At 35.2% G+C, this 17,534-nt stretch overlaps 1 protein-coding gene across 1 annotated transcript in view; it reads right to left on the bottom strand.

Moving 5' to 3' along the window:
- LOC150109709 (uncharacterized) overlaps nt 1–17,534 on the bottom strand; it is a 288,439-nt gene that overhangs the window by 163,280 nt on the left and 107,625 nt on the right. Inside the window, exon 8 of the mRNA XM_090403014.1 lies at nt 4,942–5,056. Coding sequence (XP_090259140.1) covers nt 4,942–5,056 — 115 coding nt within the window. The remainder of the gene's footprint in view (nt 1–4,941; nt 5,057–17,534) is intronic.

A 17,534-nucleotide genomic window follows, 5' to 3' on the forward strand; every position in this document is an offset into this window, starting at 1 on the left:
ATATTCAATACAAAACATATACAGCGAATATTGCAAAAATCAAATGCAAATATTACATTTTTAGCATCTTACATACACATTTGACATGGCACATTTTCTGATATTTTTATATAGATAGATATATTGTTATTGTACATTTGCAGTACAAACACATGAAATGTAAAATGATTAGTAATAAAGAAAGAATTACAAACATAAAAGAAGTTTAATAACAATTTAATGCGATGGATGTATTTCAATACTGCTACACAAAAAAGTCAATATCAGGTGAAATATTTGAAACTGCAATTCTTAGGTTTCTGCTTTGAAATGAAACTTACATGAATAAGCCATATATTTATTAATATTCATTAAGCGCCGCACCAATGTGCGATTTTTTTTCCATTAAAATATAAAAAAAAAAAAAAAATAATAAATAAAAATTAAATACGTTTCTTTTAAAATAAAAAAAAAATCTACTTAGTCTTAAAACATTTAAATTTTTTTTTCATTATTTCACGGCACCCCCATAGAAATGTACAACCCATAGAATTTTAATGTTATTAATTTTTATCTCAAAATAGTAGCTTACTCCAAAAATCTAGTAAAATGACTTCTGTTCATTCGATTTCACCGAATTGATTTGATAGGATTGCTTTATATCAACGAAGTTTTCCCGATTTTATCAAGCACATGATATCTGTATAAGTGCAAGTTGATATCTATCAATTAATTAGATTCATGAAATGAAAAACCTTTTTTTTTTTTTGTTTGTTTGCATTACTACTATTCTCAATGAGATCCACAATTATATTTTTTGAAGATTATAACAGTTTACAGAATCTGCACGAGTGTCATTACGGATCATTCAATATGGTGTCTCTCAGCCAAATCATCCCTATCTTGCCATAGTATGGCCTGTTCAGACGGGGCTCTGGCAGACAAGTACTGCTGCCTTAAATGCATATCTTCCCTAGTTGCAAGGAAATGCCAACTAGACCTCTGGTGTCAGATGTCCTTCATTGTCTGATGAAACATCACCTTGCTTTTTTTGAAGGTGTAAAGTGGCTACTTCCATATTTCATCTCCAGAGTAGGGCTGTTGGCTTTTCTGTACCCTTCTCTTTCTTCCCGCATGCAGAAGGGTGATGGCCTTGCTGGGCATGTTTAACACAATGCTATCATGATTCAACTAGAGAGCCAGTTTCTGTCCATTTGAGGGTACAGCAGATTGACCAAGACTAATCTGACCAATCCTGCTATTGCTTCATCTGCAAGGTCATGCATGGAGGGAGAATAAGTTAGTGGTATGTAAGGGACACTGCCCAAGGCCACACTTCGACTTGAGTCTGGGCACTCCCTATGTGTAAGTTGGTACACAAGTCCCTCATCCTAGCTTTACACCTCTGCTCTTTATGTTTCCTGAATTAACAGTTCTAACATGAATAATACAAATAATAATGTTTTTACTGTAGAAACAAATAAATCTCTCATAAAAAAATCAAAAAATATGAAAAATACAACAAAAAAACTGGAAAAAATAAAAATATGCCAACTACTGCTCCAAAAAACACTTCCACATCCTGTTCACCAACTGGATGTGGAAGTGTTTTTTGGAGCATCCAGTTGGTGTGGAAACAATTAATTAAGAAAAAAAAATAATTCCACATTATTTTTGAGGCATTAATACAAACATCAGTGATATACACCACCACTTACAGACATCAAAACTTAATCTCCTTTTCACTAATTGAAAAGGAGATCAAGAACCCCAATTGCCTTCCTCTATGACTACAGTCCCAACTACATTCTGCATGATGCATCCCACCAAAAGGGAGGAACGTGATTTCGTAAAATCTGACATCCCTTACCAAAGGCTATCCAACCTGGAATCCCAGTTTTTCAATCCACTCTGGCTTAAGATTTCCTTACTGCACTCTATAGCCTTCACTTTTTGATGCCTTTACCTCTAACTCCAACAATTATTCCATTATTTTTGACTACTTATGACCAAAAATTAGATCTACAATTTTATTTCTTAGAGATTATCAATGAAGTTTAGAGAATTTCCGAATCTGCCCAAGTGCCATTATGAGCTGGTAATCTTGCAATATAAAGCTTCTTCCAGCCAAGCATTCCCACCTCTGTGACATAGCCTGTTCATACAAACTAATTACTCAAATTGTGAGATTTGTCTTCCTAGGGGACTAACATCCATAACAAAAACTACACCTACTCCTCCAACTTCACAGATCAAGCTAGAAGGGAAGCTGAATCATTTTGTCATCAAAAATAACCAAAGACAAATAGTTAACCTACTAACCAGAATACGACAATCTTCAATCATTCTTCCAACACTCTTAACCTTTGTTTAACTAGCTTTCCTTCAAATACACTGTGAATGTCTGCTTTCTCATTGGTAACTCTGACCACAATCTTATTCAAGTCTCTTTCTCCCAGCCAATCTCAGCCTTGTACAACATTATAATTTGCCAACAGGGATGACCTCTGGAATTTTTATGCCTCTTTCTCATGGTCGAATTACTACTTCGCTCTCCTGATCCAAACATCTGCACTGAAATAATCATCACTAGAGTGAGAGACACTATTCCCCACTCCACTGCAGATCCCTAACCCATATCCAAGCCCTAGTTCTCAAAAAGCTGCTCTCACCTCAGTATTTTCAAAAGTGATGGAAAAGGAACCACCAGTTTCTTCACTATCAGGAGACTCATCTGAGATCACCAATATGCATTGCCTCATTTTCATTTTCCACAATTCACCTTCTTGCTAATCTTACTGACCTTTGGACACAGAACATGGAACGATTTGAAGAAACCCATGTTGTTGCTCTTGATATTTCAAAGACATTCAAATTGTGTCTGGCATTGAGACGTCCTGAACAAGCTACCATCTTATGGCCACCCTCCTGCACTCTGTGATTGGATTGCAACTTCCTCACTGGTCGTTCATTGTGTGTCATGGTAGATGGCTTTCTCTCCTTAATTTCTCTATCAATATTGGAGTACCCAAGGGTTCTGTAGTGTCAATCATGCTCTTCCTCCTTTACATCAATGACCTTCTCTGTCTAACTTCAAATCCTATTCACAGTTTTGCCAATAACAGTACTCTTCCTCATTCAAGAATCCCGTAGTGTAAAGCCTCAAGATCTTCCATAACCAATGACTTAAATACTGATCTCAACATTCTCAAATGGAGTGAAGATAACTTAGTAAATTTCAATGCCATAAAATCTCGGGCCTGACTTATGTAACTGCAAGAAAGATCCCTCTTCATTACCTCTTACTTTTGATAATGTTCCAATTTCCTTTCAAGATCAGCTTTCTTTTCTTTTTGTGGGCTAACTGTCAACATCCAGTTTATCCTGGTGCAAACGTATTTACATACATTGCCTCCTCAGTCACTGTATACCAGTTAGGTGTATACAGTGTATACACCTAACTGGTATACAGTGATATGACTTCTGCATTACTTCCATCTTAGTATCACCACCTATGGGTCTAGCTGCCACTGATGAGACCTCAATAAAAGTCGAAACCGGTCTGGATAGTGGCCCTTCCCTTAATGCATAGCATTATACATGTCCACAAGGAGATGTGCTTTGCATTATGGGAGATACTAAGGCAAGTGATCTGAACTTACTCCACCTTTACCGCGAGTTGCCCCAGTCCTGAAAATATTTCAGGCACAAACTTTGTTTGCTTACACTTGGATAAAGGATTAAACAAAATATATAACTGGTATAAAAAATTACTGTTTAGGACCAAAGCAATTAAGACTATCAAGCAATTGTATTATACCTATTTAGTGTGTGTATGTGTTCATTATAACTGGTTTGTCAATTATGCAAGGAAAAAAATCTTGGCAACTCAATGAGAACAGCTATGAGACCCTGAATGCTATACCTGTACTGCAGCAAGCCTCAAGCCCTGTCAATGGACCATAGGGAAAGAGATTTACTACAACACTGTTGATCCTTACAGGCAAGCCCAATCCATTTTGGCTGGGACATCCAGGACGGCCCATCTTGCCAAATCAGAGATAGTATTGTGAAATTACCAGGATTCCCCCAACCACCACTACAGATGTCCACAGGTTGCACCGTAAACATGGCAGCATGCATTAGATCCCAGTAATACGAAAGTAAAAAAGGAGAAATAGAACAAGAATAAATAAGAATGAAAAGGAGTAGTACCATCACCAAGAGATTCTCTCCACCATGATCAGGTGCTTTAAGTGCAGATAGTTCTTGTTGGAAGGTACAAATCATTTGTGAATACTCGTGGTCATCCTGGAACAGCCAGACAGGCATCCACAGTAAGTCTTTTATCAAACTCCGAAAAATCCTTTGTTTTTCCCATGGTGATCAAGACTATTGACAATTACTGACCAGTGCATTCTTAAATAGTTGCCTAAACATATAGTGATGCATGTGACCAAGTATTTTGCAATAAGCTGCATAAGTGATATTTATGTACATCTGCAACTTCTTTTAGTTTTACTGTACATCACTTTTCAGATGATAATCTTCCAAGAAGGACAAAAAACCTAATCTGATGAGACCGTGTACTGCATGTGCAAAGAAAAAAGATGAAAAAGGAAGGGAGTGAGGGAAATTTTTTTGTAACCTGTTATGAAGGAACTGCCATTTCTAAAATAAAAAATAAATTGGATTTTATTTTATTTTTGTACTGAATGAAAGTTATTTTTGTACTACTGTAATAGCTCATGCAAATTTCTTATAGAAAAATCACTCATTTATAAATACATAAAAAATTAAAATTTACCAACAGGAATTTGTTTTTCTAAATAATCATTCATTAAGGCATATGAAAAATTTTTAAAAAATCATGTATTTTTTGGTCAACTTTCTCTCGGGAAATGAGTCAAGGTTTTCATTAAGTTGTCTTTAAAATTTAATTCTGTGAAAATACTAACTTACATGTTGTCGATCAGTATTGAATTCAGGGGCTGCAGTGCAGACTGCCTCCTTTACCTTTTCAAGGAGGCACTGGTTATATGCATCTTGTTTAGACAAAAAGAGATCCAACAAACATCTAAATAAACATAAATAACATACACTGAAACAACACTAAAAGTATTGAGTAACTGATAAAAAAAAAATCATGAATATGAGAAAAAGTTAACTGTTGAAATTATGTTCTTGCTACAAAAAAGTAAAATTTCTTTCATTCTTCTTTTATAGTCAATTCCAGCAAACTCAAACTTAGCTCTTTGCTTTATGTAGATGATGCAGGAACCCTAGATAAAGCCAGCTGAAGTCTCTGGATTCTTTAACTAAACTGAACATCAACAAATTTGGCCTGAAAATTATCAATAAAATGATGAAAACTATAAAAATAGACAAGAACATGGAAAACATTGACTGCATAGTTTTCTATGTTCTTGCCTATTTTTATGGTTTTCATCATTTTATGTTTCTGCTCTTGATCAACTGTTTTAGTTCTGACCCAACACTCAGATCCATAAGTTAAAATTAGTTTGAACACTGTCGTCTTGTATACTACTATTTAGTGTTTTAGCTGATTTCTCCCTTATTCCATATAAATATCATATGACGGGAAAAATATAATAAATAAATAAATACTAATGAATAACATCTCATACCACATGTACTGAAGGGGGGGGGTTCAAAGTTTTTTTTTTTTTTTGCGGCATATGACATTTACATATGCTGATCCAGACTTGGACCCAACACCACTAACAGAGATCTGGCAAACGCTTCAGAACCCTGGTCAGGAGAAGTGTATATGCAACCACAGCGCAAAGATGGCATTACAACAACAGAAACGGCCCCGAGTCCTGGGCAGCCCACACTCACCATAGTGTAAGGCACCGAATGAGGCCAGGGGTGCTAAGAATCTCGCAGATGAAAACAGGCTGCCTCTTAAATCTATGAAAATGGTAATCAGTACCCTCAATACTCGAACTTTGGCAAGAGACTACAGAATAGATTTATTAATCAAAGAACTAACCAATATCAACTTGGATATCCTGCTAGTGAATGAAACAAAAAGATTGAAAGAACTGACAGCAAGATGGTACAATGGCTCACAGATACTCCTCAAACAATGGCAAACAAGTGGAGTGGGCTTTACTGTTAAATCTAAGCTCACCAAGTCAATCCTTTCTTGTAACATCATATCTGAAAGAATAGGTGTACTCTTAATTGGAATAGAGAACAATATAACAATAAAATTAATATCCTGCTATGCTCCAACATCTGTAACTGATAATCAAGAAATAGAAAATTTTTACATGAATCTTGAACAGGCATTAAAATTACAAGTCAACATACACATTCGGTGGTGGTGACTTTAATGCCAAAATAGGATGTGGAAAAGAAAATGAAAAGTTTATAGGACCACATGGCCTGGGAGAAAGAAATAGAAGAGGAGAGAGATTAGCTGAATAACTCTTTATCATGAACAATTTTTTCAACGAATGCCCAGGAAGAAGAAGATGGACTTGGCAATCACCGAATGGAGACACAAAAAATGAAATTGATTACATTTTAACAGACTGTTAAAGACTGGTACAAAATGTTGGTACAACAGGCGAAACATACTTCAACATAGATTCTAACCACAGACTCCTCAGAGCAATTATAAGAACAGACCACAAAAAAGAGAACAACATATCAGGGCAACATCAAACCACAAAAGACAAACCAAACAAATAGACTACCACAAGTTCAGGAAGTACATGAAAGAGACTGAATGGACTATTAAGAACTGTTACATAAATGATGACTATATTGACTTTATTAATAAATTCAATGAGTGTAAGAAAAATTCAGAAATTCCTGTGATTCTAACCACAGACTCCTCAGAGCAATTATAAGAATAGACCACAAAAAAGAGAACAACAAGAAAAGAGAACGACTCTCACCTCAAACAATAGAACTACTGAAAAAGAGAAAAGAACTGAAGAAATCTGAAAAAAAATTTTCTAGAATACAAAATTATCTGTAAGTTACTAAGGAAAAGAATTCCAGAAGACTACAAAAGCTTTCAGGATACAAAAACTAAGAGAAGCAGTGCAGGCAAAAACCAGCCTGAAAAAAATAGAGAAAGACTTAAATTTTAAACAGTCAATTCCATCTGCTTTACATGATCAAAATGGAGAAAAACATACTAATAGAAAAAGGATAGATGAAATTGTGCAGAATTTTTATAATGATCTCTATGCAATTAAGTGCCAAGTTTCAGAACCTATCATTCCAAAACCAAGCAATATACCAGATGTACTTCCAGAAGAAATAGAACATGCCTTAAGAAAATGAGTAAAGGTGAAGCCTCAGGACTTGATCATGTTAAGGCTGAAGAAATTCAACAAGGTGGACCAATTATTTTCAAAGCGTTGCTGCCAGATTCACGTGGTACTTCAAAGAAAGAAAGATTCCAGAGGAATGGAAGACCTAAAAAAAGCATGCTTCTATTCAAAAAAGGGGAACAAAGGAAGACTTAAAAAATTATCGTCAAATCTGTTTACTCTCTCACATATATAAAATCACGAACAGAGTAATACTGAAGAGAATCCAAAACACTCCCAAAGAAAACTCCAGTAGAGAGCAGGCAGGATTCAGAAGAGGCTTTTCCACAATAGATAATATTCAGGTCATTTCACAACTAACAGAAAAATGCATAGAATACTGAATTCCTCTATGTTTCCTCTTTACTGATTTTAAAAAAGCATTTGATACCATAGAACACAATGCAGTCATCCATGCCTTACTGGAAATAAATGTGGATCTTACTTACATCCACATGATAAAAGAAATTAACAAAATTCAGACCACACAAATAATCCTATTTGATCAATCTATAAATATAGAGAGGGATCTGCCAAGGCAATGTGATCTCTCCAAATCTATTTATAGCACTTTAGAATATAATCTGAGAAAAATAGACATTAAATGGTGGAATAAGCATAGATGGTAAAAAAATTACAAATCCTTATGTTTGCTGATGATCAAGTACTAATATTTCAAACCCCAAAAGATCTAGAAGAAATGGGTGAAAAAATATACACAAATAGCAGTGAGATAGGCTTAGAAATTAACCTAGAAAAAATAAAATTGATTAAACATCTACACAAGTGACAGTCACCTATGTATTGATAACATCCCTATAGAACAAGTTGACTCCTACAATTACTTAGGACAAACAATAAAAATGAATAATGATTTATATGAAGAACTAGCAAAAAGAAAGAAAGAAAGCTGCATGGTTATCATTCAACAGACTAAATAAAAGAAACACTTTCTGATCCAAATCTTGACATCTCTATGAAGGCAAAACTATTTAATAGTAACATACTACTATCACTCACATATGGATCAGAAACGCAGGAACACAACAAGAAAAGAAGAAGAAACTCTCAGAATAACTCAGCATGAAATAGAACGCAGGATTTGTAACATCAGCAAAATGGAACATGTTAGAATCACGGAACTAAGAAAGAGATCAGGCATAAAAGATGTGGTAACTGCAGTATATGAAAGCAAGATGAGATGGGTAGGTCACGTAGCCAGACTCAGGGATAACAGATGGACATATAGAATACTCAACTGGCAACCAAGAATAAAGAGAAAAGCAGGAAGACCGCCTACAAGATGGGAAGATCCACTAGTGAAATCTATGGGTATAACATGGAAGAGAGAGAGGCTCAAGATTGAGATCATTGGAGGCATCTTTCTGACCAGCACTTATGGAGAAATCCTGAGTGAAACACAGGTCCATCAAGGTAATATGATATTTACATGGAATAAGGGAGAAATCAGCTAAAACACTAACTAGTAGTATACAAGATGACAATATTCAAACTAATTTTAATTTATGGATCTGAGAGCAGGGTCAGAACTAAAACAGCTGATCAAAAACAGAAACACATAAGAGATACGAAAAATCATAATTCTTATCTACTCTTTAGAGACACTTGTGACATTATGATTAAGAATTATAGACACATAAACACAAGATTATTTTAATATTTGCCAAATATTTCAGTCTGAAAATAACAGACTATCTTCAGTGGCTACATAGGAGCAATTTTTAACAAGGTGGAATACCAACAATTGATCATTCAAAAGTGGAACAAGCCACGTGATGTTACATTGCTAAGTATTAAAGAGAGGAAAAATTTCATCAGAGTGATGATTAAACTATAGCTATTAATTCACAATTTCATGTAATAATCTTAATTTATAAATAACATTAAGACTAATGTAGGAATTACAAGTCTCAATTAAAAAAAAAGAAAAAATTAATGTGTTATCCTGATTAAACTTTCCCATATTTTTGATAAGCAAATACAGTCATTTCGATTCAAGTTAGAGCATTGAAGTAAGGCCTCAGCACTTTCTTTAAATAGGTATTCAAATTTATAGCGACATCCGTGTAGAAGGCCAGTCTTGGACCAGAGGATGTTGTGGCTTGTCTCTATCCCATGCTGAGCCAATCCAGACTTATCGGATTTGTTGTGCTGAATGTATGACTGATGTTCTTGAATTCTTTTTTCTACAGAGCGTACTGTTTGTCAAAAGTAGGACAGATTGCAGTTAAAATGAACTTGATTACCAGGGAGAGACATAGCTGAGCATTTATCTTTAGAAGAGGGGAAATAGGTGGTTGTTTTATTAATAGGAATATAAGTGGTTGTTAAATCATATTTCTTCAGAATTCTTGAAATTGGCTCTGAAATCCTGGAAATATATGGAATTGGAACTCGACGTATTGAATCTTTGATGTTCTGGATTGGACTGTAGGAATCGAAAAGATGTTGTGTACTTTATTCAGAGAAGCCATTTAATTTCATGTGATGTTTGATAGTTGAAAGTTCTTTCTGTAATTCATGAGAAGTTGAACAATTAGTTCTAGCTAGTTGGATTAAACATTTTATAATTCCTGTTTTTTGATAAGGATGACGAGCAGTTTGAGAATATAACATCCAGTGAAAGTGGGTTTTATGTAAACTGTTATTGTTAGAATAATGTGAACAGATGAGGAGGACGTCTAAAAAGGATAACTTGTTGTCTTTTTCAATCTCCATTCGTAAACTTAATACGAAGATGTAAGGAATTGATTCTGGCTAAAAAGGAAGGTAAGGAATCTCTGTTATGAGGACACACTGAAAAGATGTCATCTATATATCTTACCCAAAAGGATGGTTGAGGGAATATAGATGAAAACAGGATGTCTTCTAGATGTTCCAAATAAAAGTTGGCTAGAGCAGGTGAAAGTGGACTTTCCATGGCCATTCCTTCAACTTGGTTGTAAAATTTGTTTTGACATAAAAAAATAAAAATAAAAAAAAGGGGTGCTTAAGGGTCAAAGCTGTATAACTGAGAGGAGACCTCCATATAGCCTTTAAAGGAATGCGGAGAACCGACCAGGGCTTCTGACCTAATGTCCAATCCTCACCTTCTCGTGGTGCACCCTGTTGGGTATCTACTTTGATACTGAACGAACGAGGATGGGCTAGCAATTTGGGATTTAGCGGACCAAATTGTATTCTTATTGGTTAAACCAAAATAAAAAATGATGGTACAACATGACAAAATTTCATGCCCGCTGGGGCGTCGCCCGGTTAAACAAGGCCCCCGTTGTTTTCACCAGGGAACCAGGGCGAACAGCGAAAAGTCAGCTACTGGAACAAATCTGAAAACAAACCCCAACTCAACATCACCAGAGTTAAAGATCGGTACTATCAAAATAAGAAGCCTGAATGGCAAAGAAATGGAGCTAGCTGAGGAATTAGATAAGTACCAGATCGACATAATAGGGGTGACTGAAACAAAAAAGACCAAAACTGCTGAGATCTTTCTGAGCAATAAATACAAAATGTTATATTCAGGCAATGACAATCAAGGAAAAGAAGGAGTAGCCATAGTATTCAACACAAAATACGAGGCTAATCTTCTTGAATGGCAGTCAGTCTCAAGTAGAGTAATGTGGGCAAATATGAGAATGGGGAACTGGACAATGAGACTTATTTGTGCCTATGGTCCCACAGAAGGTTCTACTAAGGTAGAAGTGGAGGAATTTTTTGAGGCTTTAGAAAAAGCAACCGACACAATGAAAAAGGAAAAGTTGGTCCTTGTTGGGGATCTAAATAGTAGAGTAGGAAATGATTGTGAGACATACAAAAATATTTTGGGAAAATTTGGAGAAAAGAGCAAAGCTAATAATAATGGCAAATATCTGTTGGATTTCTGCTCAGGACATGGACTGGTTATTACTAACACCATGTTCCAACATAAAAATGTGCACAAATTCACATGGAGAGAAGAGGCTAGGAATAAGAAAAGTCTCATTGACTATGTTATTGTTGATAGTGATGTTTTCTCCCTGGAGCAGGACACCAGAGTGTACAGAGGATTTGAAACTGGAAGTGATCACTATTTAGTCTTGAGCAGGATAAAATTGAATTTCATATTGAAAAGAATAACATGTAAGAAAGTTTTAAAGCGAATAAAAGTTGAGCAGCTCTCAGATGTGAACTGTAGACTAAAATACAGAAATATTATTGAAAAGAAAATGAAAGACTTTGAGAACAGGAATCAAACCTTGGAGATTCAGTGGCAAACTCTGAAGAAAACATTGATTGATTCTGCCAGAGAGGCATGTGGTGAGGTTGTATGCAAGGATAAAAAAATCAGAACTCCCTGGTGGACACAGGAAGTTAAAGAGGCAGTGAAGGAAAAGAAGAAAGCATATCAAAAGTTCCTGGCAAATAAGTCAGCTTTTACTCTTACAGAATACAGAGACAAATGTAAGAAAGCTAAACAGTGTGTAAAACTAGCTAAACAAAAGTCATGGGAGGACTTTGGCAAGAATATAGAAAATAAATATCAAGAAGGTGGCAAAATATTCTGGAGGTTGTTGAAGAAGCTTAGGAATAAAGGAAAGAGTGCTGTAAAAGGAGTTAGAGATGATAAAGGTGAAATGAAAACAGGAGAAAAAGATATCCTTGAAGTATGGAGTAATTACTTTGAAAAACTGCTAAATGAAACAAGCAGTGATGACAGCACAGTGATAAAAAACACTGACCAGGCATGCAGTCAGGAATACATATCCATACTTGAAGTAGAAAAAGCCATCAAAGGCTTGAAATGTGGAAAGGCAGCAGGAGTAGATGATATTCGACCAGAAATGCTGAAGTATGGTGGTATAAGAGTCTTACAGTGGCTGCACTGCATAGTTCAGAAAGCCTGGACAGAGGGACGAATTCCCGATGACTGGAGTAGAGCTCTCATAGTACCCATATATAAAAAGGGAAATAAAACTGAATGTGAGAATTACAGAGGTATTTCCCTACTGAGTGTTCCTGGCAAGATCTATGCAAGTATACTTGAGAAACGGTTGAGAGGAATTGTGGAAGAAAAGCCTGGTGAAGAACAAGCTGGATTCAGGCCAAATAGAGGCTGTCAGGATCAGATCTTCACTTTACGACAAATAGTCGAGAAAGCATGGGAATATAACAAAGATCTGTATTTAAGTTTTGTCGATTTGGAAAAGGCATATGACAAGGTGCCAAGAGAGAAGCTATTTAATACGCTGCAGTTATATGGTGTCAATGGGGCATTATATCAAGCAATACTTAGTCTTTATTTGAGTTGTGAGTCAGCAGTTAGAATTGAAGGAAGTACAGGAAGATGGTTTAATGTTAAATCTGGTGTGAGACAAGGATGTACATTATCCCCTCTGTTATTCATTATCTATATGGATCACATTATGAAGGGATGTGGTATTAAACCTGATATCAAAATTGGAGATGTTAATGTCAGCTCTTTGCTTTATGCAGACGATGTTATACTTCTAAATAAATCCGCTACATGTCTGCAAGATTCTCTGACTAAATTGAATAGCTGTTGTAATAGATATGGTATGAAGGTCAGCAATAAAAAGACAAAGACAATGAAAATAGGCAGAATCATTGAAAATGTCAACTGTGTTGTGAATGGAGAACCTGTGGAACAAGTAAAACATTTCAGCTACTTAGGCACAATTTTTACTGAAGATGGTAAACTAAATATAGAAATAGACAACAGAATCAGCAGAGCTGGTATCGTGGGAAGTCAAATGAATAAATTCATATGGAATAAGAAAGAAATTAGTCGGAACACTAAATTAGCTGTATACAAGACTGTGTTCAAACCAATTTTAACTTATGGATCTGAGAGCTGGGTCAGAAGTAAAACACTTGACCAAAGACTAGAGACCGCAGATATGAGAGTCCTGAGAAAGATTAGAGGCGTGAACAGATGGCATCAATGGCAATATCATATTAACAATGAGGATATTAGGAAAGAACTTGACATTGTCAGCATCCAGGAATGCGTTAGCAGAGCTAATCTCAGATGGTATGGTCACTTAAATAGAATGGGAGAGGAAAGATTAGCAAAACAAGTGTTCTCTGCCAGGTTGGCAGGAAAACGACCCAGAGGAAGACCAACATATAGGTGGATTGATACGGTACAAAGTGCCTTAGACGATAGAAATATAAGATCTGATAATGTTGGAGTCTTGACAAGTAACAGACTGATTTGGAGGAAAATTGTAGATAGGAAGTTAGTAATGATGTAATTTTTTCATGTAGTACTGTCATATCCTGTACACCCCTTGAGGGTACATGGCAGGAATTTGATGATGATGATAAAAAATATCCAGAGTGCATCACGAAATCAAATAATTTTATTATGTCTTGTGGGAAGATGTCAGCAAGTAATTGTAAAGTCTCTTTGAGAGGTACATTAGAGATTCTACATCAAAACTCACCATAAGATCAGTAGGTTGTAATAAGATTTTTTTTAATTTATTTAGGAAATCCGAAGAATTTTTCAAAAAAGAGCGCAATTTGCCTATATGTGATTTTAATAATTTCGCTAAATATTTGGCTATGTGATAAGTAGGTGAATCAATACAGTCCACTATAGGACAAAGAGGAATATCTGTCTTGTGTATTTTAGGTAGACCATAAAATCTAGGCGGGGTCTTGCGAAATGTGTTTTTAGCCTTTCTATCGTGTCTGCATCCAAACTTATCACCTTATCTAGAAGGGAATTTAATTTCATCAGTTGCCTGTTGGTGGGATCGTGATTAAGTTCTTGGTATGTTGAGCAATCACAAAGTAACAGAGAAATTTTTCTTCAATAGTTTGAAGAATCCATAATTACTGTCGCTTTTCCTTTGTCTGCTTTAGCGATGACAAGGTGACTGTTGCTTCTTAAGGAATGTAGCGCTTTCTTTTCAGAAGCAGATATGTTGGAAGGAGGAAGCTTGGATTTAAGCAGCATAGAGGCAACTTCTAGGCGGAGAGAATTAGCCTTTTCAGAGAGATGACAAAAGTTTTGTTCAATGTTAACAAGGAAATCTAGATATGGAATCTTTTAGGGACCATAGCAAAATCATGTCCTTTTGAAAGGATGAGTGTTTCCCTACTCGTTAAACGATCGGAACCGTTAACAACCTAATTATCTGGAACTTGGAAGGCTTGATTTGTCTAGAAACAATAACATCAAATTTGCTGTTTAGATGTTGATTCTGTTTTTTATAGGAACATTGTATAGAATGTTTAGCCACATTAAGAACTATGTCAGAAAGATGTGGATCTAAGTTTGTGGAGATAAAGGTATGGAGATCAGAAATTTGATGAATGTTAATAGCAAGATCATGTTTAGCTGCTCGAGTTGATTACAGATTAAAGCTAAACTGGTGTTCCTGTAGATATTATGAGCTCCAGGAGATTTGATGGTTTCTTTTATCTTAGCGATATTAGGAATAATCTTATTGTTGCAGCATTTTTTTCAGAAAGATGATCCTCGCTCGCAACTTACCTTGTATTACTGATAGTTTACCTAATTTACTGTTTTTTTTGGTAAAGTTTTCCCCATGCAGGAATAGAATTCTACTCTTTAGAGACACTTGTGACATTATGATTAAGAATTAATCATAACGTCATAATGTAACATCACACGCCTCGTTCAAAAGTAGAACGAGGCGCGTGATGTTACATTGTTAAGTATTAAAGAGAGGAAAAATTTCATCAGAGTGATGATTAAACTATAGGTCTTAATTCACAATTTCATGTAATAACCTTAATTTATAAATAACATTAGACTAATGTAGGAATTTCAATGAAGATAGAAAAAGACAACAAGTTATCCTTTTTAGACGTCCTCCTCATCCATTCACTTCAGGTATTCTAACAACAACAGTTTACAGAAAATCCACTTTCATTGGACATTATATTCTCAAACAATCTGCTCATCATCCTTATCAAAAAACAGGAATCATAAAATGTTTAATCCGATTAGCTAGAACTAATTGTTCAACTTTTCATGAATTACAGAAAGAACTTTCAACTATCAAGCATCACATGAAATTAAATGGCTTCTCTGAAAAAAGTAGACAACATCTTTTTGATTCCTACAATCCAATCCAGAACAATAAAGATTCAATACGTCGAGTTCCAATTCCATATATTTCCAGGATTTCAGAACCAATTTCAAGAATTCCCTGCAATCTGTCCTACTTTTGACAAACAGTATGCTCTATAGAAAAAAGAATTCAAGAACATCAATCATACATTCAGCACAACAAATCCAATAAGTCTGGATTGGCTCAGCATGGGATAGAGACAAGCCACAACATCCTTTGGTCCAAGACTCGCCTTCTACACGGATGTCGCTATAAATTTGAACACCTATTTAAAGAAAGTGCTGAGGCCTTATTTCAATGCCCTAACTTGAATCGAAATGACTGTATTTGCTTATCAAAAATATGGGAAGCTTTAATCGGGATAACACATTAATTTTTTTTTTTTTTTTTTTAATTGAGACTTGTAATTCCTACATTAGTCTAATGTTATTTATAAATTAAGATTATTACATGAAATTGTGAATTAATAGCTATAGTTTAATCATCACTCTGATGAAATTTTTCCTCTCTTTAATACTTAGCAATGTAACATCATGTGGCTCGTTCTACTTTTGAATGATCAATTGTTGTTATTCTACCTTGTTAAAAACTGTTCCTATGTAGCCACTGAAGATAGTCTGTTATTTTCAGACTGAAATATTTGGCAAATATTAAAATAATCTTGTGTTTACGTGTCTATAATTCTTAATAATTCTTATCTCTTATCATGGCCATGACATATATATGTATGGAGTATGCCATACATATATATATTTATGCCATATGAAGAATAAAAAGTTGGAGTTCAGGGAAAAAGAGACCCCCATCCCCACACACACTTTCTCTTTGCTCAACCTCTCTTCTTCATAGACTACATTAGGACAAATGAAAAAGGCTAAATGATCTAATTCGCTTGTCCTTGCCATCAGTCATAAAGAAGTCAAAATGTCTTCATTATCATAAAAAGTAGGAACTCTTCATTGTGAAAAGAGAAGTAGAAAGAGTAATTTATAAATAACTGGAGTCAAGCAGTGTAGTTAGAAGGTACAAAGAATAAAGACAGATAGCAAATCACAAGAAAAATCTACAAGATACTATCACTACGTGTATCTAATGGTATTAAGGTGGAGAAACAGTTTGTTGGTCAAAACTAATTAAAATAATCACCAAAATAAGAGTATGTGTTAATCTTGGTTCAGTAGGCAAAGGACAATTTTCCTGTTGAGAATCATTCTGGCTCATGATTTCAAAACAGAGATTTCCTTAATCTAGCCTGATGCTGTGTTCATGCAAGTGAAACAATGCACCTACTAAGAGCAATCCCCCCCCCCACCTCAGAGAAATGAAATTTTTACGTGTTTGTACTCAAAATTTCTGAGTAAGCATTGCAGTAAGCATTTCAAATTATCTAAGGTTAATTTTTAAATAATGCATTAAGCTACTTGACAAACTTTAAGTTAACACAGCTTGAATGTTTTTCATATATTCAATGCCAGATACTAGCATCATAATGGAAAATCATAACGATCAGTTATGTAGCAAGACAATAAGTTCCCGTTATAGTAAATGACAGAGTAGTAGACAGCAAGTCTTTGGTACATTAACTAAATGTAGACAGGCATTGTCAATATATCTATTATATTTTTAGTGTTATTTGTTCTTATTACTATTGTAGTCATAATCACTAGGTCATTCCTGAAATTGAGTGGTCACACACCTCATTGTTTGCAATTTAAGATACCCACTATCTTAAAATCAGGAGACAAACACAAACCTGTTTCCGCACCACTCAGCACACACAATGAGTTTACAATCCATTGGAGTCGTATCAGAAAGGTTGGTAGAACAAGGGCTTGATGCCAAGAGAGGCAGGAAAAGACTGTCAATGAATCACCATTGTCTTTTGTTTAGTTTTTAATGGTTTATGACAATACAGAATAAAATTTGGTCAGCTAAAACCTAAATTGCTAACCCATCTTCATTTGTTCACTATCCATACTAATGGGGTGAAGGCATGGATTGGACATTAGATTAGATGCCTACCAGTTCTCTGCATTCCTTAAGAAGGCTGTCTCCTAGTTATCTTTTTAAA

The sequence above is a fragment of the Typopeltis vanoorti genome, chromosome 2 (genome assembly GCF_054136105.1).
Source record: "Typopeltis vanoorti isolate ZY-2024b chromosome 2, IOZ_Tvanoo_1.0, whole genome shotgun sequence".
Classification (NCBI taxonomy): Eukaryota; Metazoa; Arthropoda; class Arachnida; order Uropygi; family Thelyphonidae; genus Typopeltis; species Typopeltis vanoorti.